The sequence below is a fragment of the Diadema antillarum genome, unplaced genomic scaffold (genome assembly GCF_040938485.1).
Source record: "Diadema antillarum isolate AM-2024a unplaced genomic scaffold, OU_Dant_1.0 seq00000321_RagTag, whole genome shotgun sequence".
Taxonomy (NCBI): domain Eukaryota; kingdom Metazoa; phylum Echinodermata; class Echinoidea; order Diadematoida; family Diadematidae; genus Diadema; species Diadema antillarum.
The window spans coordinates 2,124,027-2,146,134 of NW_027271340.1; the positions used below are offsets into that span (position 1 = coordinate 2,124,027).

General features: G+C 39.9%; 1 protein-coding gene across 1 annotated transcript in view; it reads left to right on the top strand.

Moving 5' to 3' along the window:
* The window catches only part of LOC139730601 (uncharacterized), a 34,688-nt gene extending 16,110 nt beyond the window's left edge, over positions 1 to 18,578 (top strand). Inside the window, exons 9-17 of the mRNA XM_071641457.1 lie at positions 1,236 to 1,406; positions 3,200 to 3,343; positions 4,161 to 4,377; positions 5,210 to 5,601; positions 6,748 to 6,810; positions 7,458 to 7,657; positions 8,556 to 8,788; positions 15,759 to 15,852; positions 18,212 to 18,578. Of these exons, the coding sequence (XP_071497558.1) occupies positions 1,236 to 1,406; positions 3,200 to 3,343; positions 4,161 to 4,377; positions 5,210 to 5,601; positions 6,748 to 6,810; positions 7,458 to 7,657; positions 8,556 to 8,788; positions 15,759 to 15,852; positions 18,212 to 18,578 (1,881 nt within the window). The remainder of the gene's footprint in view (positions 1 to 1,235; positions 1,407 to 3,199; positions 3,344 to 4,160; positions 4,378 to 5,209; positions 5,602 to 6,747; positions 6,811 to 7,457; positions 7,658 to 8,555; positions 8,789 to 15,758; positions 15,853 to 18,211) is intronic.
* The last annotated feature ends 3,530 nt before the right edge of the window (positions 18,579 to 22,108 follow it).

Sequence of the window (22,108 nt, forward strand, 5' to 3'; positions counted from 1 at the left end):
TATATTTTGGCAGGTAGGGTCAATGAATTTGGGAGTTCAGGCTGCGCGTGCTTGAGGTTTGCATGCGTGCACTAAAGTGCGTGCTCTAGTTTCTGCTAGGGCGAGGCGCACCGAGCAGCTGAGGGTTTATGACGTAACAAAGGCTTCTATATTGGGAAATCGGGCGACTCTGCACACAATGCTGGAAGTACGTATGGGTGGAAATCACTATATCTCTATTATATGGAAGAACATAACAAGATCAGTGGAGGAAATGAGCTGCATACTTGGTGGAGGTCTGCACTCTCAGAGTGCTTCTCTAGTTACTTCTGCCAAGGAAGGAGGTTAAGTTTTCATTACTGTTGGTTTGTTTGTCTGTGTGCAAAATAAATCAAAAAATTGTGCATGGATTTGGATGAAACTTGCAGGAAAGGTTGAGAATGACACAATGAACAAATGATAAAATTTTGGTAGTTATCCGGATATGTTTATGGATTTTATGAAGGATTTTCGGTATTTTGGCTTGGCAGAGGTCTGCGCTGTCAGAGTGTTTTTCTTGTTTTTCTGTATTTTTGTTTGTTTTCGTGTTGCCATGTTTAGTTCATTAGGGAGATGCCAGATGGGGGAAAAAAAAGGTTGTTTATTTTGTAATTCATACACAGAGATGTGGTCAGTTGCTATTTTGCAGTATTTTGTGTGTTTTGTTTTTTTTTGCCAAAAATACTATGTTTCCTGAAAAAAGTGCTGGAGAGGCAGGTGAGAGGCGGGTGAATGAGTTTGGCAAGATGATTTGTCTTTGCTGTAAGATGAGAAGTCACCTGTAAGGGCATCATTTACTATTTGCAGATGAAACAAAAACCCTGCCTTAGTTCTTCAAAATAGTTCCAAAGTGTGAGTTAAAGTTAGAAACAGCCAATGTAAAAATGTAAAATCAGTTTAATCATGTTAAGTATTGTTGAAGATACAAAATGTCAACAATAGTTATAATAAGATTGTTTCTAGAATAAACCATCTACAGTTTTGGTGTATTGAGAAAACTAGTGATATCTCGTAACATTTTACACTTTATTGCAAAATATTTATATCGTAGAATGTTTTATGATACAACTGACATATACATATGCATCAAATGTGATATCTCGAACATTTTGTAAATCACTGCCCCCAATGGTAAACAGTACCTCTAACCTTTGACCTTTACCCCTACTTTGTGTGTGTGTGTGTGTGTGTGTGTGTTTGTGTGTGTTTGTGTGCAGGCGGCCAAGACGGAGAAAGAGAGCCTGAAGGTGGCCAAGGAGAGGCAGATAAAGGAGTTTGGCGAGGAGCGGCGCAAGATGCAGCTCCAGGCCCACCAGTCCCGGGAGAAGCAGGCCCTGCTGCAGGAGCAGATTAGCGCCCTCAAGGACGGAATCCAGCAGCTGGCGCAGGTGAGAAGAGACCATTGATCTCTGTAGGAAGTGTCTGGATATCTCATAGGCCAACCCTTTTGAAGCCACCATGCCGCCATCTTACCATGCACATCCCCCATACACTTGTGTGTAGTGCTCACGACATCACATGATCTTGGAGACAGTCTCAGTTGGAAAATGTGTGCAGGTCCCCATAGAGTTTGCTTAGCAAGATGGCGGTGCAGCGGCTTCACTTGTTTGTACAGCATGAATGGGCTTAAGAGATATTCAGGTATGTTCTCGAGAGATCAGTGGATGAGACGGGGGAAATGTGAAAATGTCTCAGGAAGTGGATCTATTGCGGGGAGACAAAATGCACTCGATGCACCTCCCTGCCCCTAAGAATAATATGTGACCCTGCACCACAAAACAAACAAAAAGTCGCCAGACATGAATTTTTAGTTAAGACCATATTCTGAAAGAGCAGACTTTAAGCTTTAAAATGATGTATAACTCAAATCAAATGGACTCTCCTAACCTATCTAAATATTGGAAAGAAAGCACAAACTCAGAAAAAGTGTGAACTGAGAAAAGAGGCTCTAAAGTACAGTGTCTATTCAAGCGCTTAATCTTTACCAAACTGTGGTGGCTGTGTGATGAATGGGACAAAAAACAGGAAGTAAATCACCCAAGTAACAACAATGAAGGGATTATCCGATTGAACAGAAATTAAGCATGCCTAATTAAAACATTCTGTCAATAATTGATGCCAACTTTCAAAGCACTAGCACTATTCAAAAGTTATTAGAGTTGAAAGTGAAGAGTGTGTACAAGGTTTTTCAGAAATGAAAAAGGAACTCTAAAAACAGACTTAATCACACTATTCTACCAAAAAATATTCGAGATAAACTGCTAAAAAAAACACCTTCCCGCCCGTTTTATGACACCAAATTTAAGCATAATGTAAAAGAAGACTTGCTCTTTCAGAAAATATGAAAAAGTCAAGATCGGCTAGGTTGACCCATTTCACTTATTTTCAGTCCTCACGCAAAATCACTGCGTGCGACTTTTTGTGCGTTTTGTGATGCACGGTCACATACGATGATTTGTAAAAGGCATAAAAACAAATACAATTAAAATGACACAAACTAATTAACATGATATGAAACAAAAGAAAACAATAGAAAAAAAGACAAAAAGTGATGCAAACAAAAACATGAACAAATTGGTGTATAATGAAGTGAAAGAAAACAAATAAAAAATTTTGATCAAAATGGGATGAAAAATGAGGAAGTTATGACATTTTGAAGTTTTGCTGATTTTTGAGGAAACCGATCTTGAACAGTCAATATGAATATGCAAATAGCAAAGTGAGCATGTCATTCCCTCACAACTTGCCATATATTTTTGTACACAACATTTTTTAATTTCCAGTTTTTCATTCAAATGCAATTATGCCCAAGGCTCAAATCCTGATATATGTAACTAATCACTATTCTGAAGTTATTCAACCTGGAAGAACTTCATGTTCCAAACTTCATTTACAGAAACATTGAATTTTCATCATTTTTTGTACACGATCAGTGAAAAGTTGTGAGGTTATGACATGGTCAGCTCTCTCATTTGCATGTTCATATCCACTGTACAAGAACTGTTTTGCAGATATTAGCAAAACTTCAAAATTTCACAACTTCCTTATTTCTCTCGGGATTTCAATTAATTTTTTTACCGTTGAACTCGTAAGATTTTACTCTATTTTATCATACTACACTTGTAACTTATTTTTGGACCGGATTTACCCTTTAAAACTCTTTCCCCTCCTTCCCCTCCAGGAGAAGGAGATGGCATCCAAGGGTACCAAGGGCTCCCTGGAGGCTAACCACATTGCTACCAAGGACCTGAAGGACAAGGTGAGGCGGGCCCAGTTCCAGTGCAAGGAGGAGGTTCGTCGACGCGGGGAACTCCAGAAGAAGCTGGTGAGTTCATTTCTGTGAATCCCTCTCTTGAGTCACTCACTTGCTTTGGTCATACAATTAAACATTTGAGTCAGCACTTTAATTGTGATTAAAACAGCATGAGTTTTTATTCAAGTTTTGAGTTTGAGTTAATGTGCTAGGTTCAGTGTCAGTGATCGTGTTGATTTGGTTATCAGTATTACCATGAAGATTGGCTCAAGTATTAGTATAAAAGTATCAGTTTGAAGTGAGTATTAATCCTTATCTTTTGTCAGTATGACTTTGCCTTTGCTTTAAAAAAAGAATAGCAGTTTGGGTGTGTATTGCTACGCATGCTTGTAAGGGGATTGAAGAGTGTAAACTCACTCGATTAACAAACATTGGTACATTCATCTTCTGAATGGCTGAATGAAGTAAGAGCTAATGCTTTCCTTTTGGGATATCAGCAGTTATGATAATGCTTGTGTTTTCAGAAGAATTGAAATGTGCAACATATGGGCATGATGGACCATTTTCGTAATATGCTCATAAATCCTTTTTGACCCAAGTGTCAAAAAGAAGAGTGGAATTGCATAGTGCTGGTGCAGAGAAAAGGAGAGAGTTAACTAATATGTAGGTTTATGTAAATCAGTCTTTGACAAGGGCTCATATCACAGAATCCAGATGTGCTGAAGCAGCAGTACTGAGGAAGGGCAGCTGCTCACGCTTACCACATTAAGATAACTGTAACCTTGCTGCAGAGCATTTTCAAGTCCACATTGCAACACTGTACTCCACTCAGTATATTTTCCCTATTTTCCACATCTTCATCCTCCTTCCTTCCCCCTCCTTGTCTCAGATCGCCATGGAAACAGCCCACCGGGATGAAAAGGGCGAGCTGCAGAGGGAAGTGGAAGACCTGAAGCTCCGTCTCCAGATGGCCGCAGAGGAGTACAAGAAGGTCTACACGGAGTGCCGGCAGCTGGAAGCCAAGCTGGAGAGGAGGAAGGTCCCGAAGATGAGCACTCAGGCCGCGTGGAAGGATACTATTAAGGACATGGGCTCCATCCTTGAAAGTAAAAACGACATCCTTTTCATATCACCCGACTTGGCTCAGTGCCAGAATGCCGCTTTGATTTGGCGCTAGCATGAATCATTGTCATGTTGAAAAGAATGCAAGATGCCAACATTAGCCCTATCATGTGCAGAAGAGGGAAAGATCTCATGCTCGCTCGAGTTTGATGTACTCCTGTAAAACCAAAAACTTTTTTTGCCTGCACGAAACTTTCGCAAATTCTGTGAGGAGCCAGGATTCGCATATAAGTAAAGTGCACGTGAAAGGATTTGTCTACACAACGCGTTGATTGCCAGTGGCAACTCACAAAAGTTTCCTGCCGAAAAAAAAAGGCTGTTTGCTCCAATTCATGGGAGAGTCATGCCGGAGATGTTTCTGGTTTTACTGTGTCTATGCAAGCTGTGTCTTGTGTGTGTGTATGCACAGTGTAAAGGGGAGTCTGCTGTGTAAGCTGAACTAAGTCCCTGGCTTGTAGATATGCAAATGGCACTGTTAACTGCAAGCAAAGATTCCTTGTAGTACGTGAGATTGTTTTTAGAAAAAAGGGAAGATGAAAACTTCAAGGTGGTGCTTGTTGTAGTAGAGGGTTTGATTGAGTGGGTCAGTCATTAACTCTGTTCACAAAAAGATTTCAAAAAGATATTGTTTTGACCCAGAAGTGGCTAGTGAGCATACGGTCCTTTGTCTGTTCATTATGATCTTATAATGTCAGGCAGAATCTATACACTGTTAAATACTGTGCAGTTTCAATACTGTAAATATTCTACATGGTGTGGTTAATTTCTAGAACAGTGTGACATTTGTTTGTACTGTTTTACTATTTCCTCCCACAGATCCAACTGAGTCAAATGTGTCCAGCACTCAGACCGCCGAGCTGGTGCAGAGTACACAGGCCACTCAGGCTGTGACCGAGCTGACCACTCAGTCGGTGCAGGCCAAGGCAGAACTGACCACTAAGAGTAGCCAGGCCTTTAGCCCACCTGCGGCCCAGTCTTCTCTTGGCGTGCAGGCTTCGTCCGGTCCGGCGGTGGCCTCGGTCGTGGAGGAGAAGTCCACCCAGTCCGGCTTGCCCGCCGTCGCCGTGCAGGGCGAGGGCGCCCTTCAGCGAGCGCCGTCCCGCGACGACACCTTTGACCTGAAGGAGATGAGCAGCCAGATGTGTGAGCTGGCCCGGGAGCTGGAGGAGCGGAAGAAGGCAGAGGGTAGAAACCTGCAGCTGTATCAGGTGGGCGTGACCCCGTGTGCCTACAAGCCACAACAGTGACATGTGTCAACCTGTAAAACGACGAATGTTCGCGTGCATTTTAATTTCGCGAATTATGTGAGAGCCGAGTTTTGCATAATTGAAATGCACGCTAAAGATCTTGTCTTCACTATTATGTATTGAATGTTTGAGGCAACTCATGAAAATGTCATGCTGCGAATAAGGCCATCAGCTCCCATTCGCGAAAATATCATTCATATTTCACAGTAGAGTAGGGTTAAAGGGAAACTCCACCTAGTGTTCAAGTTGACTGTAAGAAATATGATAAAATTAATCAAAGTAATTTAGATTTTATAAATATTGGATTTGAAAGATATGAAATTTTGTGTTGTGTAAAGCAGTGATGACAATCATTTCCACACATAAAAGTGGTGTTTTATATCTCAAATATGTCAAATGTTCAGGAGAGAGAAAAAAACATGGCAGCCAGAGCACTATAACAAATGGGATTGCCTTTCCTTTGACATGCTGTGGTGGCTTCATTTTTGGGGTTAGACAACTAGGATTTGAAGAGGGCATGGCTTAACTTATTATCTGACGTTTAATAAAAAAACAAAAGTGTTTTTTTTACCAAAATTTGAGATACAAGATTTTGTCACCCCAGCGACAATATGCAAAGTAGATGAGGCAGTTGACGACACTGCTTCCAAAGTCTTCCTTTGGCTTCCTTAAAAATCTTCATCAAAAACAAAAGTGTTTTTTTACCAAAATTTGAGATACAAGATTTTGTCACCCCAGCGACAATATGCAAAGTAGATGAGGCAGTTGACGACACTGCTTCCAAAGTCTTCCTTTGGCTTCCTTAAAAATCTTCATCAATCTGTCTTTTGATATTCAAAACATATGCAAAATGCTTAATGGTAATATATATGTGCAATCAAGTTTAGAGTTACATGTGTTTAGCAAGGGTGGCTGTAATTGTCAGCCACCAGATGTAGATTGCAACCATTTGCAATGTTATTCGAAGCCAGAGGCGAGGAAACCAAAGACTGTGTGAGTTTTACCACATTGGGTGTATTGTTTTCCTAAATGTGTATTGTGCTGGGTATCTGTAAAACTTGCCTTTGTTTCCTTTCTTCACACCGATATCTCTCCCTCTCCTTCCAGGAAGAGAAAGAGAAGCGCCTGAACTCCGAAAGAATCTGGCTGTTGAAGCTGGAGTCACTTGAGGTGAGTCTCAAATTTAAATCTTTTCTATCTTTCCCTTTTTGTGTGTGTATTACTAAATCAATCAAACATTATCTCATTGCGCCTGATAGTTGCAATGTAGGTGAATAAAAGTGTGATGTCAATGTGTATACTATGTTGAATAGCTGCGTGACGGGAAGAAAAAAACAATCAAATAGAAACACTTAGTTTGGATTTCTTCATCACTTCACATTTGTTTGTTTGTTCATTTTCCATCTGAGAAGATGGCTGGATAGCCCATATTCAGCTACATTGAGCTGGTCTTCCATGAGGTCCAGTTAGATGTGAGGTGGGACCACTTCACCGGGTTAAACACCCTGCTCTTTACGATGAATGAGTGAAGCGGGATCTTATACGTGCATGAGTTGTTACTCTCTCATACACGGAACCTCCATTTTACGTCCTATCTGAGGGACAGAGTGTTTTGCCTCTTTCTAGAGGGGACGGTATGCTTACACACAACATTACTCGGTCCAGACTCGGGTTCGAACCCGGGCCACGTGATTGTGAGGCAGACGCGCTACCGACTGAGCCAACTCACCGCCCTCAGTCAAGATGTCAGTCACATGTCAAGATGTCTAGCAGATGTTGTTTGATTGCACGGCATTGTGTTTGTTTGTTTGTTCCAGGGCAAGAATAGGGAGCTGCAGGAGAAACACAACAAGCTGCTCAACGACTACACCAACATGAAGCACAGCTACGAGAGCATCAAGTTCGACATGGACTCACAGAACTCCTCCTCCTCCATGACAGACTCCAACGAGATCACAGATCACGCCCGCCACACCCAGTTTCCCAACCCCTATGCCCAGCCCAGCGCTCCACCAAGGTACATAGGGCAATCTGGCCCATCACCATTGTGCCATCCCCCGCGGTAAATGTCTCACCCACACAGAGAGAACAAATATAGCAGCTACTTGATATACACTGAGACACTTCATGCAGTTTAATCAACATCATGAACATGTGAAAAGTTAACCCTCACGGTATTAAGTGTACTTCCAATCAGAAGATTGTCAGTGTCCTCTTATTAGAATTTCAGCATGAACCGGTTGTGTAGAAGAGATTTATGGGGAGATTCCCGCTTTCAAAGGAATTCTAAGTGATATTGACATCATGACCATAGTAAATAATTTTTTTTTAGTATATTGTCGCTGGGGCGACAAGACCACGTATCTACAAAATGTCCAATGTTCAGGACAGCTAAAAACATGGCGGCCAAAGCACTGTGGCGAATGGGATAGCCTTTCCTTTGACATGCCGTGGTGGCTTCATTATTGGAGTAAGACAGTTGGGATTTGGACAGGACATCACGTAACCCATTATTTGACCATTAATCCAAAAAAGTCATTTTCACCAAAATTGCAGATACAAGGTCTTGTCACCCCAGCGACGATATGTTGTTTCCAAAGTATTTGCATTTATTAGGAGTCCCTTTTTCAGAAGGTCTTTTTGCTTTTCTGCAAAGGGGCTGAGATCCGTTGATTCATGTATCCGTTACATTTTCTCCATGTAGACATTGGACTGAAGTCCCAAACTCCAATGCAGGTCAACTTTCATTTGTTGGAAGTAGTGAGGTTGAGTCTTCTGAGAACAGTACTGGACGTTTTTTGTCATATTCTAATCAGTGTCGTATTGTAAGTCATACTTGTACCATAGACCATATTGTGGACCAGGTTAAACTAGTCTAAATGAACACTGATGCACGGGCTTGTTTTTCTGTCCAGTTCCGGCGGCGTTGTCGGAGGAATGCAGACCCGCTTCGGCAACCCCTATGCGTCCCCGGAGGCGGGGGAAAATCGCAACGCCGAACAGCTCTTTGGGATGTCCATGGGGAGCGTGAACCTGAACAGCATCTGCTACCCGCCAGACATGGAGGATGCCGTGCTATCCGATGCCTGCGACTCCATCCCGCCTTCCCGGCTGCCGGAACCCCTGCAGCCAGACGTCCTACCTGAAGGTATGGTTGTCAGCTGCTCGCTAAAGCAGTAACCCTTCTTGAGCTTTGAGTGCCGATCGGCACAGAGAAAAACCCTGCAACATTATGCACACTGTTTTTAAAGTCCCTGACACAGAAGGAGACCTCCGGATGATTTTCAGACTTTTACATTTGAACAACTATGAATTAGTTATACCAAGTATAGAGTCTCAGAATTTTCTAGTGATTGGGTTGAGGAATAAGAATGTTTTCAAAATTTACAACAAATTGCAATGAACAAGGATGATGACACCGCAGGGTCACCATAAGAATGCATGAGATGGGACTCAAGGAGACTGAACAAAAGAAGATGGCATGCATACATTCTACACACGTGAACTTGTTGAGCAAGTTGTCATGGAATTACACTGCTACATTTCTGAAATATGTGAGCCTCCTGTGTCATCAGCACCGTTCAGTGTAATTTGTTTAAGATTTTTCAGAGTATTGTTTCTCTGCTCAAGGACCACAATGAATTCTACAAGTCTATACATGGAGCTGTCGATTTATGTACAGTTCAGCCAGCGATCAAGTTCCCCCTAGATCGCGATCACGGGCGATAAGTGATCGCATATGCGATATGTCGCAATCAATTGATTGTATGCCGAATTTCATACAATCAATGATCGCGTATGCGATCACTGATCGCCCGTGATCGCGATCTAGGGGGAACTTGATCGCTGACTGAACTATACTACATGATGTGAAATTATGAAAATTGTCCGGAATGCCCCTTTAACCCTTTGTAAGCTCTGAGTGCTGATTTTCACAGAAAACCCCATGGTGTTGTGCACACTGTTCAAAGTCCCCTGCAATGAAAGGGTTATTCTCTACCTGCTTCTTTATTGGTGATGAGGAGCAGAGGACCACAAGGACAAGTTGGATTTAAAAAATTAGTGTGCACCAGGGCTCGTACGCGTCATGGAATTTCTGGAAAGTCAGGGAATTTCAAAATACTTTTTCCAGAAGCAAAAAGTCAGGGAAAGTCAGGGAATCCATCTATTTCTTCTGGAAAGTCAGGGAAAATCATTTTTTCAAGATATTTGTTAAAATGATATTTGATTTCTCTTATCAACAAAGGAAGAATAGTTTGTCAAATTTGTGGTTTCTCGTATTAAGACCGTTTTCGTAACAAACTCCACGCACATTGGTGTCTAATTGCGTCTTTCATGGGCATGTGCACGTGTACTTGTGTGTATGACTATCGACTGGCAGTGATGTAAGGTGCCGTGGTGCCTTTGTGTACACATATGTACATACGTGACATGAGCGCTGCTGATGATGTGATTGGCATTATTTTAAATTGCGTGCATGATCGAAGCGTCAGTCATCTAATACAGGGCTCGAAACTAAGGGTGGGATTTCACGGAGCACGCGAACGATTTGCGAAGGACGCGAATGGCAAAATCCAGCATTCGTATTTTAGTCTGCAAAAGATCGCCAAACGAACGTGAGGGTTCGGAAGCGTCGTCAATTGTTCGCGAATGTCGTTTTTACTTCGGCGAGAATTTCAAAAAAGTTTGAAATTTTTGGCGAACCTTTTCCACACACTTGGTCGTGATTTGCTCGTGAATTGTTCTCGAAAGTGTCTTTAAAGCCTCGTCATATGCGCAAGATCTTCGCAAGACACGCGCGATGTTCGCAAAATGTTCGTGAAACCCCAAACAGACTCCGAAACTTTGGAGAATGTCTCGCGTATGTTACGCGAAATCTGCGAAGTTTTTCCGATCATTTTACGACGTAATCGCAAACTGTTCGCATACCTTTTGAGATATTCTCGCGAACGTTTAGCGCACGTTTGGGGGATATATTACCTATACGTTTTCTACAAATAAAAGTCGTAGCATACATCTAAACATCAAACAATTATTAACAACTACAGTAACAAAAGAAATTAAAGACTAGCAAAGAGAAAGAAATGTTTGATATACAAAAAAAATCGCAGAATACACTTAATATTAATCTAAAGTATGCAAAATTTCCTTTAAACTATAGAGATTATGTGTTGGAGGAATTGCTAAAAAAAAAAATCAAATGCTTTACTACTTGTAGTGGAGATAGGTCCTAGGGGAAAAAAATGTAGGCAAGCACAGGATAGAAAAATGAGAGAAAAAGAAAGGAGAAATAGAGGAAAGAAAAAAAAAAATCAACTCAAGACAGCTTCCACCTCTCCTTGGGTACATTTCCTCCCATGATTATTGAAAAATTTTCGTTGTTCGCATTTCCGTCGCGTGTTCTTCGTGAACGTAACATGCTGTACTTAAGCAATGATACACACGACATTCGCACAAACGTCGTGGAAACTTCGCACAAATTGCGCAAGAATAGTTTTCGGCTTCATTGTCGGAACGCATTCGGAGAAAAACTTTTCCGAATGTTGGATTTTGTCATTCGCGTCGTTCGCAAATCGTTCGCGTGCTCCGTGAAATCCCACCCTAACGGTGGCCCGGTAGCCCGTGGCCACAAAAAACGCACATCGGGCCACCAAAAAAAAAAAGTTGGAGGATTGCCTTTACTTTTGGAAATGGACAGCGGTAACAATCGGCTCCGTAAGATGCTAAAATAAATGTCTGATGTTTGCTTTTAATTTTGGAAATGAATAACGGTAATATTCGACTCGGTATGATACTTAAATAAACGTCAGATGTCTGCTTATACTTTTGGAAATGAATAACGGAAATATTCAGCTCCGTAGGGAGCTAAAATTAATGTCAGATATTTGATTTTGCGTTCGGAAATGAATACGGATAACATTCGGCTCCGGAAGATGCTGAAATAAATGTCGAATGTTTGCTTTGACGTTCGGAAATGAATACTAATAATATTCAACTCCGTACGATGATAGAATAAATGCCGGATGTTTGCTTTTACGTTCGAAAGTAAATAGCAATAACATTCAGCTCCGGAAGATGCTAAAGTAAATGTCGAATGATCCCTGTGACGTTCGGAAATGAATAACAATAATATTCAACTCCGTACGATGATTAAATAAATGTTGGATGTTTGCTTTTACTTTCAAAAGTAAATAGCAATAACATTCGGCTCCGGAAGATGCTAAAATAACTGTCAGATGATTGCTTTTTCTTTCGGAAGTGAATAGCAGTAATATTCTGCTTCATACGATGCTAAAATAAATGTCGGATATTTACTATTATATTTCGAAATTAATAACAGTAATATTCAGCTGCGTTTGATGGTAAAGTAATTGTCTGATGTCTGCCTTGACGTTCAAAAATGAAAAACAGTAACATTCGGCTCCGTACGATGCTGAAATAATTGTCAGATGATTCATTTCACTTTCGGAAGTGGACAGCAATAACATTCGGCTCCGTACGATAATAAAATAAATGTTAGATGTTTGCTTTCAAATTTGGAAATGAATAACGGTAATATTCTGCTCCGTACGATGCTAAAATAAACAATAGATTGTTGCTTTTACATTTGGAAATGATTAACGGTATCAATCGGCTCAGTTAGATGCTAGAATGAATAGCGGATGCTTGCTTTCACGTTCGGAAATGAATAAGGATAACATTCAGCTCCGTAAGATGCTAAAATGAATGTCAGTTGTTTGCTTTTAATTTTGGAAATTAATAACGGTAATATTCAACTCCGTATGATACTTAAATAAACGTCGGATGTCTGCTTATACTTTTGGAAATGAATAACGGTAATATTCAGCTCCGTATGGGGAGCTAAAATTAATGTCAGATATTTGATTTTGCGTTCGGAAATGGATAAGGATAACATTCGGCTCCGGAAGATGCTGAAATAAATGTCGAATGTTTGCTTTGACGTTCGGAAATGAATACTAATAATATTCAACTCCGTACGATGATAAAATAAATGCCGGATGTTTGCTTTTGCGTTCGAAAGTAAATTGCACTGAAATTCAGCTCCGGAAGATGCTAAAGTAAATGTCGAATGATCCCTTTGACGTTCGGAAACGAATAACAATAATATTCAACTCCGTACAATGATTATGTCTGATGTTTGCTTTTATAATGTTCGAATGTAAATAGCAATAACATTCAGCTCCGGAAGATGCTGAAATAAATGTCGGATATTTGCTTTGACGTTCGGAAATGAATTAAAATAATATTCAACTCCGTACGATGGTAAAATAAATGCCGGATGTTCGCTTTCATGTTCGAAAGTAAATAGCAATAACATTCAGTTCCGGAAGATGCTAATATAAATGTCGAATGATCCCTTTGACGTTCGGAAATGAATAACAATAATATTCAACTCCGTACGATGATTGAATAAATGTCGGATGTTTGCTTTTACGTTCGAAAGTAAATAGCAATAGAATTCAGCTCCGGAAGATGCTAAAGTAAATGTCGAATGATCCCTTTGACGTTCGGAAATGAATAACAATAATATTCAACTCCCTACGATGATTAAATAAATGTCGGATGTTTGCTTTTACTTTCAAAAGTAAATAGCAATAACATTCGGCTCCGGAAGATGCTAAAATAACTGTCAGATCATTGCTTTTACGTTCGGAAGTGAATAGCAGTAATATTCTGCTTCATACGATGCTAAAATAAATGTCGGATATTTGCTATTATATTTCGAAATTAATAACAGTAACTTTCATCTGCGTTTGATGGTAAAGTAAATGTCTGATGTCTGCCTTGACGTTCAAAAATGAAAAACAGTAACATTCGGCTCCGTACGATGCTGAAATAATTGTCAGATGATTCATTTCACTTTCGGAAGTGGACAGCAATAACATTCGGCTCCGTACGACAATAAAATAAATGTCGGATGTTTGCTTTTAAATTTGGAAATGAATAACGGTAATATCCTGCTCCGTACGATGCTAAAATAAATAACAGATTGTTGCTTTTACATTTGGAAATGATTAACGGTATCAATCGGCTCAGTTAGATGCTAGAATAAATAGCGGATGCTTGCTTTCACGTTCGGAAATGAATAAGGATAACATTCAGCTCCGTAAGATGCTAAAATGAATGTCAGTTGTTTGCTTTTACTTTTGAAAATGATTAACGGTAACATTCGGCTCCGTAAGGTGTTAAAATACTAGTAAATGTTGAATGATTGCTTTCACAATCAGAAATGAGTAACGGTAACTTTCGGCTCTTTAAAATGCCAAAACAAGTGTCGGATGTTTACAAATTTCTGTAAATGCTCCCACTTTATCATTTCAAACGTAAGTTTTGACCACCTACATGTAAATAGGCATCAACTTTTATGATAACTCTATTCATTTATTTTAGACATGGGTACCTGTATCACGTCAGTAATGCTTAATATTTATTTTTCTATGTTTAGTAGGACCGATTTAGTTTTTCTTGTGTTTTTCTTGGTTTTTTTTTGGCCACCAGATTTTACTTTCGGGCCACCAAAAAATAGAAATCAATGATTTCGGTGGCCGGATCGGGCCACCAAAAATAGAAGTTAGTGTGGCGCCCTGTCTAATAACACGAATGTATGATTACTTTTGGATTGAGATAGTGCTTTGATTTTGATATAGAATTTGAATTAAAGCATTTTACCACAGAATATTGACAACACAATCATTTCAATGTAAATAATAATCATCTTCCCTCTCCTTTATACTTGAGGATGTTAAGGCTTAGATAATTGTGCGTACATTTATTATTGAACTTGATCAACTGCATTATCGATATCCAAGAAAAAAACTAGAATTGTGAAATTCTATGTACAAATTCAAAGGAGAGTTGTCCTCTTGTGATATCACATATTCTGGCATAGTTCTGTCCAAAGAGGGCAACATACACACTTTTGCATAATTCTTGTTAACAGGTTATCCAAATTTGCTCAACATTTTACTGTTGGGTTTCTAAAATTGTTTTCTACTCACCTAATCCACGTTGTTGTTTGGGGAAAATTCCCCTTTAAGGTGCTTCCTTCAGAACAAAGCATAAGTGTGTATAACCGAATATACACACTTGTTTTGTGTTTTGCTTCCTGGTATTATGATGATGTATTTTTACACACTTTAGAATAAGATGTGTACATCGTGTAAAATAGTCATGGAAATTTACATTTTCTACTCTGGAAAGTCATGGAAAGTCAGGGAATTTTGAAAATGTGGAAGCGTATGAACCCTGGTGCACACACTAATGTTATGAACCAATAACTCTTTGGCAATGTAACCTGCAGGAGTCACACTTGAAATTGTCAAATATGATAGTTTAGACTTTTGTACACATTTGTCAGTTTTGTCAGTGTCAAATGGGGCATTTTGACTTTCATATCTTTCACAACCGATTGTGCAAGAACATAAAAGCTTACTGCAAAGCAGTTTATTTGAAACAGTGCAGTAAAAATGAAAAATGATGTTGATGAATATTTTTGTAGTCATGTATTACTCAAAAGAGATTTTTTATAATCTTTATTTGTGTGCTTGACTGCACAACTTGAGCCATCTGTATTCAAGCCATCCACAAAACTTTCTAATTTGCCAATTGCTCTCCAAACTTGCCAACTTCCCAGGAAATGGAAACATTAATCAAAGGATGAGGAGAGATATAAACCTACTATCTCCCTAGTAAAGTCTTGGATGTCATGTAAGTGCGGGAGGTACTTTGGAAACATTCTCAGCGGTGTCGAAGTGTTTTGGTGTTCTGTGTTTTCAGCATACACAGTGTATAAGGTCACTGTAGATTTGTTCCATGATTCATTGTCCATCAGCTGACATTAGATTGCTGAGTGTAGAGGTACAGTGCACTCCCGTTATAACGAACATGGTTATAACGAAATTCCGGTTACAACGAAATTAAAATTCAGGCCGCAACATTATTGGCTCTATGTATCTTTATTGTTTATTTGTTCGGTTATAGCGAAATTTCGCTATAACAAAAGAAAACTGCCGGTCCCGAGGACTTCGTGATAATGGGAGTCCACTGTAGTTTGGAAGATAACCACACTGATCATATGTATTCTCTCCTTCAAGCAGGCAAGATAGCGGCCATCAAGATGGTGTCGTCCCAAGTGGAAGGGAGGCTGGGCGAGGGCGCCATGGTGCAGCAGGAACACACAGATGATGAGAGGTGGGTTTATACGTGTCTTTCAGCTTTTTAACTCTAAAAATGTTAAATTCTTCAAAAAAATTAGCACATTTCTGCCAGGTTATGTCTAGATCTTGAAGTCTCCATTAGTGTAATATATGCATGATGTGTTTTGATATTATTTACTTTGAATTTTTCTGTTATATAATGTATAGGTGTACAGTCAAACCTGTCTATAGCGGCCACCCAAGGGAGACGAAAAAAGTGGCCGTTATAGACGGGTGGCCGCTATACATGGGTCATCCAACTTTGTGTGCATTGGTAATGTGTACATGTATCATCGTTATGGAAGTACTTACACGCACATGTATGTGTGTACGTATGCACACATGTGTTTCATGCATTGAATAATGCCGGTGTGCAGTCGTGAAAAAAGCTTGACACTAGTGCATTATTATGACTGAATGAGTGATGAATGCAGCGGTGGCAATCACTGAACGTTGCCTATGAATGACTGGCACGGCTACAAAGCAGAAAAACACACTGAAGTATCGGCTCGGCTACTTCTCCTTCGGGTCTGTGGCCGCTATAGACATGTTAAAATCTACCACGGGAAACAAAATTTGTGGCCGCTGGCCATGTTAGACAGGTGGCCGCTATACACAGGGTCTTTAGCAGGGCTTTTCTTTTGGGGGGATTTTTCAGTGACCGCTATAGACAGGCGGTTGGTATAGACAGGTGGCCGCTAAGACAGGTTTGACTGTATATAGGCCGACATAGTACATGTATATGGTTACTTTAGCTGCCAGTGTTTGCCACATAACCGTAGAGTATTACCTTCTTTATTATTCTTCCATGCCCCCGGTGGGGCTGTTCAAGGCAGAAAGTCATTGTCATTGTCACACAACCTCCCCCTTTCCCATCATTTTTGTCCCCGCCGAACGAGTTCGAGCAGGGGACTATGAAACGGGCTCCGTACGTGTGTGTGTCTGTGCGTCCGTGCGTCCGTGCGTCCGTCCGTGTGTGCGTCTGTTTGTGATCAAAATGTTCAATTTGCTACTTCTCTGTCATTTATGAGCCAATTTTGATTCTGTTTGCTTTATATGATAGCACTACATGGGAGCTTTAAAACTTCTACACAGAATTTCAGTTGTGACCTTTGACCTTGACCTTTGACCTATATTGTACATTTGCTACAAAATGCTACTCCTTCGCCATTTCTAACCCGATTTCGATTCCGTTTGCTTTAAGTGATGGCACTAGGTGAGGGCTTCAAAACTTCTACACAGAATTTTGACCTTTGACTTCTTTGACCTTTGACCTTGATTTTTGACCTATATTGTACATTTTGCTACAAAATGCTACTCCTTCGCCATTTCTAACCCGATTTCGATTCCGTTTGCTTTATATGATGGCACTAGTTGAGGGCTTCAAAACTTCTACACAGAATTTTGACCTTTGACTTCTTTGACCTTTGACCTTGATTTTTGACCTATATTCTGCATTTTGCTACAAAATGCTACTCCTTCGCCATTTCTAACCCGATTTCGATTCCGTTTGCTTTATGTGATAGCACTAGGTGAGGGCTTCAAAACTTCTACACAGAATTTTGACCTTTGTCTTCTTTGACCTTTGACCTTGATTTTTGACCTGTATTGTACATTGGCTACAAAATGCTACTCCTTCGCCATTTCTAACCCAATTTCGATTCCATTTGCTTTATGTGATGGCACTAGGTGAGGGCTTCAAAACTTCTACACAGAATTTTGACCTTTGACTTCTTTGACCTTTGACCTTGATTTTTTACCTATATTGCACATTTTGTTACAAAATGCTACTTCCGGCGGGGACATATATTACGCACCGCGTAATTTCTACTTTTCCTTGTTTAATCTGAAAGTATGATGCCTCCAAAAAGAGCAATAGATGGAAGGCAAGTTTTCCTATCGTACACACATACATACCTACACATACACACACACACACACACACACACACACACACTGACACACACACACTGACACACACCCACCTACACACGCACACATGCACACTCACGACTCACAAACAATGAACTACCGATGCACAAACACACACATACACACACACGCACACTCATACACAGCACGTACACACGCACACACCCTGCACATACACAGACATTACCTATGACTGTACATTTGAATGGTTTGGGCAGCACATCAATTTACATGCATTTTCGGTGCACTAGATGAAAACATATGAGTATCAAGCAATAATTCAAGAACCCGTAAATATTATTTTGAGCTGCAAAGCACCAAAAGTTAATCATGCGAAAGTACTGTTGTTTGCAATTGCTGCTGTAATCAAAAAAGCCCTGCACAAAATAAACTCTCGTATTATTCACTGTCCATTATTTCAGGGAGGATGCCCAGTTTGTTGATGCCCAAGAGTTTCCTGAGGAAGGCAACACACCTGAGGTAGACTTATACAGCCCGGACTCCGCCCCTCCCACCACTCCTCCAATGGTGACTTCCGAGGGCACCCCGGTTGATGTCGCCCCCTCGGCGCCCGAACTGCCGCCCAATCCGTTCCACCCGCTCGAGCCCAAGAAGTGTCCCGAGTGCGTCATCGAGTTCCCGCCCACGTACCCGGAGGAGGACTTCGTCAAGCACGTCCAGCGGCACTTTGCCAAGCTGTGTCCTGTCTGCCACGGGCTTCTGGACCCCCAGATCAGTCAGCTTGACTTCCAGCGCCACGTGGAGGACTGCCTCAACAAGAGTGCATAAAGTTCCTGTAAGCAGCATGAAAAGAAATAATTCTCCATAGTAGCAGAAATAAACAACCAACAAACTTTTATATGTGAAGGGGGAGAAAATGTTCTCTGTTATTCTACTGGTTATCTGACCTGAAAAGAATTTAGAATCTACTCTGTAAGATGATGTCTACAGTTTGCATCCAGTAGTTACGCGATCTCTCGCTTTGAAGTATGACCGATGTAATCTCACTATGGGAATGACCCATATTTCCCCTGCTTGTGTGCATGTGTGCGTGTGTGTGTGCGTTTGTGTGTTTGAAAGCATTAGTGTATCCATTTGCTCAGCTGCATGACAACTGAATGAATTTGCCTGAAGCCGGCTGTCTAGGCACACAATTCACCATTCACCTTTGCTTTTATCTCGCTCTCATTTTCGACCTGGATTTTGCTACATGGCGCTTATGAATCCTGATTTGATATCCGATCCCCAGAGTTATAAATGAACACTGAGTGAAAGCATGATAAAATTTCCCTCTTGATAAATTTTAGCTCTTTCACCCGTACAGATTTTGAAATGCATGCTAATTTGATGTTGTTATGTACCTTAGTGATTTTTTTAAATGGAATCTACCCCTCAGTGAAAGTCAGCAAATTCAACTTCAGAGCAACAAGTATGTAAACAGTTTTAGAGGCGATTGTACATAGAAACTATACTAATCACCATATATAAGGCAGTGAATAATCTGCCATGATTTCCGATGGATGCCTGAAATATGCGCCTTGGTTACAGGGCCATAGGAGCTCTGGTGAAGGCAGCGTTGTTGCTCTGCACGCAGTGCGACAAGTGAAGAAATGATTTACACGAGTCCTGTACAGGGGATCAAATTTCTCTTGCATGTTGGTGATATGACATTGCTTGATTCTTCTGTCTTAAAGAAAAATCTCAAAGTAATAGCTGCGGTTGAGAATAGGTAAAATTTGAGGTCCTTGATGAGTAGGATCTGGGGGTTTCCCCTGAAACATCACAAGTCTCCTTACTGATTCACCTCCCTACTTACTACGGCAAAGTAATAGATGATTCATTGGCATAAATGGCCACAATTAGTTGGCATTCATTTAGTCTTGCTTGAATTTTCTTTGTTTATGCTGTATTGTCTTGACTCCTTCATTTGAGATGGTTGTCTTCACAGGTAGGGGTCTCATTTGAAGACAAATGTGTAAAGCAAATTTTAACTTCACAAGCAGCGTTCAAATGGCATGTACATACGTTGTATGATATCAGCTCTTATGAAAGTGGATTGAATTTTGTCAGTGTTGGAAATAGCTGCTTGTAGTATTATGTGTTTGTTTAGTTTGGAAAGGATGTGGCAATATTTGAAAGATTATGTAGAGTAAGTTACATTTTATGACATGTAATGACAAAAGTAGCAGACATCACAAAAAGACCAAATCACTTTCGCATTATGTAATTGGAAAGGAAAACAACAGATTGTGATTGCAACTGGACGTAGCGGATGATTTGTCAAATCAAAGCGTTTAGGTTCTGACGAACGCATGGTATGTTGATTGAGTTGTCAGAATACGAGTGCAGTGAACAATCAGCTAGCCTAGGTATTGTAATGTGGTGCAGCATCTGTACATAAGCAGTTGAGGAATGGCTATGGTCGCATGAGACTTTAATCCCGCGCTAGACAGGTTGAGGTGAGGGTGTTGCCACCCATTCTCAGCATGAAGCGCGCGCGTCTGTGTATGTGTGTGTGTTATGTGGGACATTGTTGGGATAAAGGCTCTCCAACTTCTCACAGAGTTAGAGAAAGAGAGATAGTGGATTCAGAATCATGTCAAATCCTTAATCCTAATCCTTGATCTTCAGAGCTCACAGAGGTGCATGCTGTTGCTGTATGTTCAAACACTCAAAGGAAGTATGTATGTATGTATGAAAGACTGTATAATTTTACAATCCTGCTCTAAATAAAGTCATAGAAACTCACCACACTGTAAGTGGCATTTAGAGTAAGACTGCAGATGAATTTGTATTTCTAATGGCACATGTTTGGGTGATCAGCTGATCATGCATTCACTGTGCATAGAAAAGAGATGGAAGGGATGTTTTATGTACAAGTTTGTATATGTATAACATTATGTACAATATGATTCTTAAACTATAGAATGTTTAAAATGTTAGACTCTTAGGATGGTAAATACTAGAGCTGATGGTTTATGAAGAAATCTTGAAAGCTTAAAGCAATCAGACTTCTGCCGTCTTGGAAGCTTAGAATCACAAGACTAGAAATCTGATGTATTGTGCAAAGACAAATCCAGTCTGTGTTAAGGTAAATCTTGAATATAAATAAATGTAAATATATGAATTAGAATGTCATTGTAAATCAGATCATCTAAGCATGTAATAATATTTGCTTGTTGTAAAAGTGATAGTATTTCTTTTACCTTAATTCTGACAATCTCTCCGCATGTCAAAATGATCTTGTCAAAGTATACTATTGCATACTTCGGCAGGCATACAAGATGAGATGTGCGTCACATTCTGATGTTATTTCCTATCATTATTATTACCTTTTTTTTTTTTTCATTTTTACCCAAATCAAAGCATGTTTGTTGCTCCTAGTAGTCTATACATAATCACAAGGGGTAGAGTCAAGAGAATTTATGCATATATATATTTGCTTTTGTTGTTTTTTCTCTTCCTCTGTCTGGTATGTTTGCAGTAAAGGGCTGCTTTGTTGTTTTTCTTCACAAAATTTATGTGTGATTTGAAGTAAGTATCACTGTGATGCTTACTTTTTTATGTCTTGTTATACATGTATATTCTTTTCAAAACTCATTTAAAAACTCATTTATCAAGATGTGTATACATACGGCTTATCTGTAGCAGTGGAATAGGCAGTGCAAAACAATGTAAAACACCATACGTGGATAGTTTTTAAAGATGGCACTGTACGACACGTTACAAAAGTTTATATTACAGGGAATGTACACCTTTATACAATATTGTACATATTCCAGTACATACCCAGAATTTGCTCATACCCTTATATTCTAAATAGACCATTGTTTGGATTAACAGCCTCCTTGTGAGAAAAATCTGATAAAGTCACAGCATTCCATGCGCACAGCACACATAGTTGAAGTCATCTACAATATGACCAGTTGTAGCTTTGGAATGAAAATTCGTGGGTACATTATTACCAAGTATCATACATAGTAAAAAATAATTACAGTACCTGTGACACAATGTTCAAGTTCATTGTCAGAACAGAACATCCCAATGATAATGCTCTCATTACATTTGCCTCTGGCATTCATTGAAAGTTTACCGTGGAATTGCACAGATGTGTTATTATTTCCTACTTCAAAATCGCATGATAACTTCTGCTCTTGACATAGTTTGCCATGAGATACCAGTATTGTCTAGAGAGAAATTTCACTTTTACATTTGAAAGACTCACGGTGTAAGGCGAGCACTTTAATGAATAGCATGTTTATTCGGTTTGTAGATGGATTATCACATGTAGATGACTTAGTAGATCAAACATATGTGTT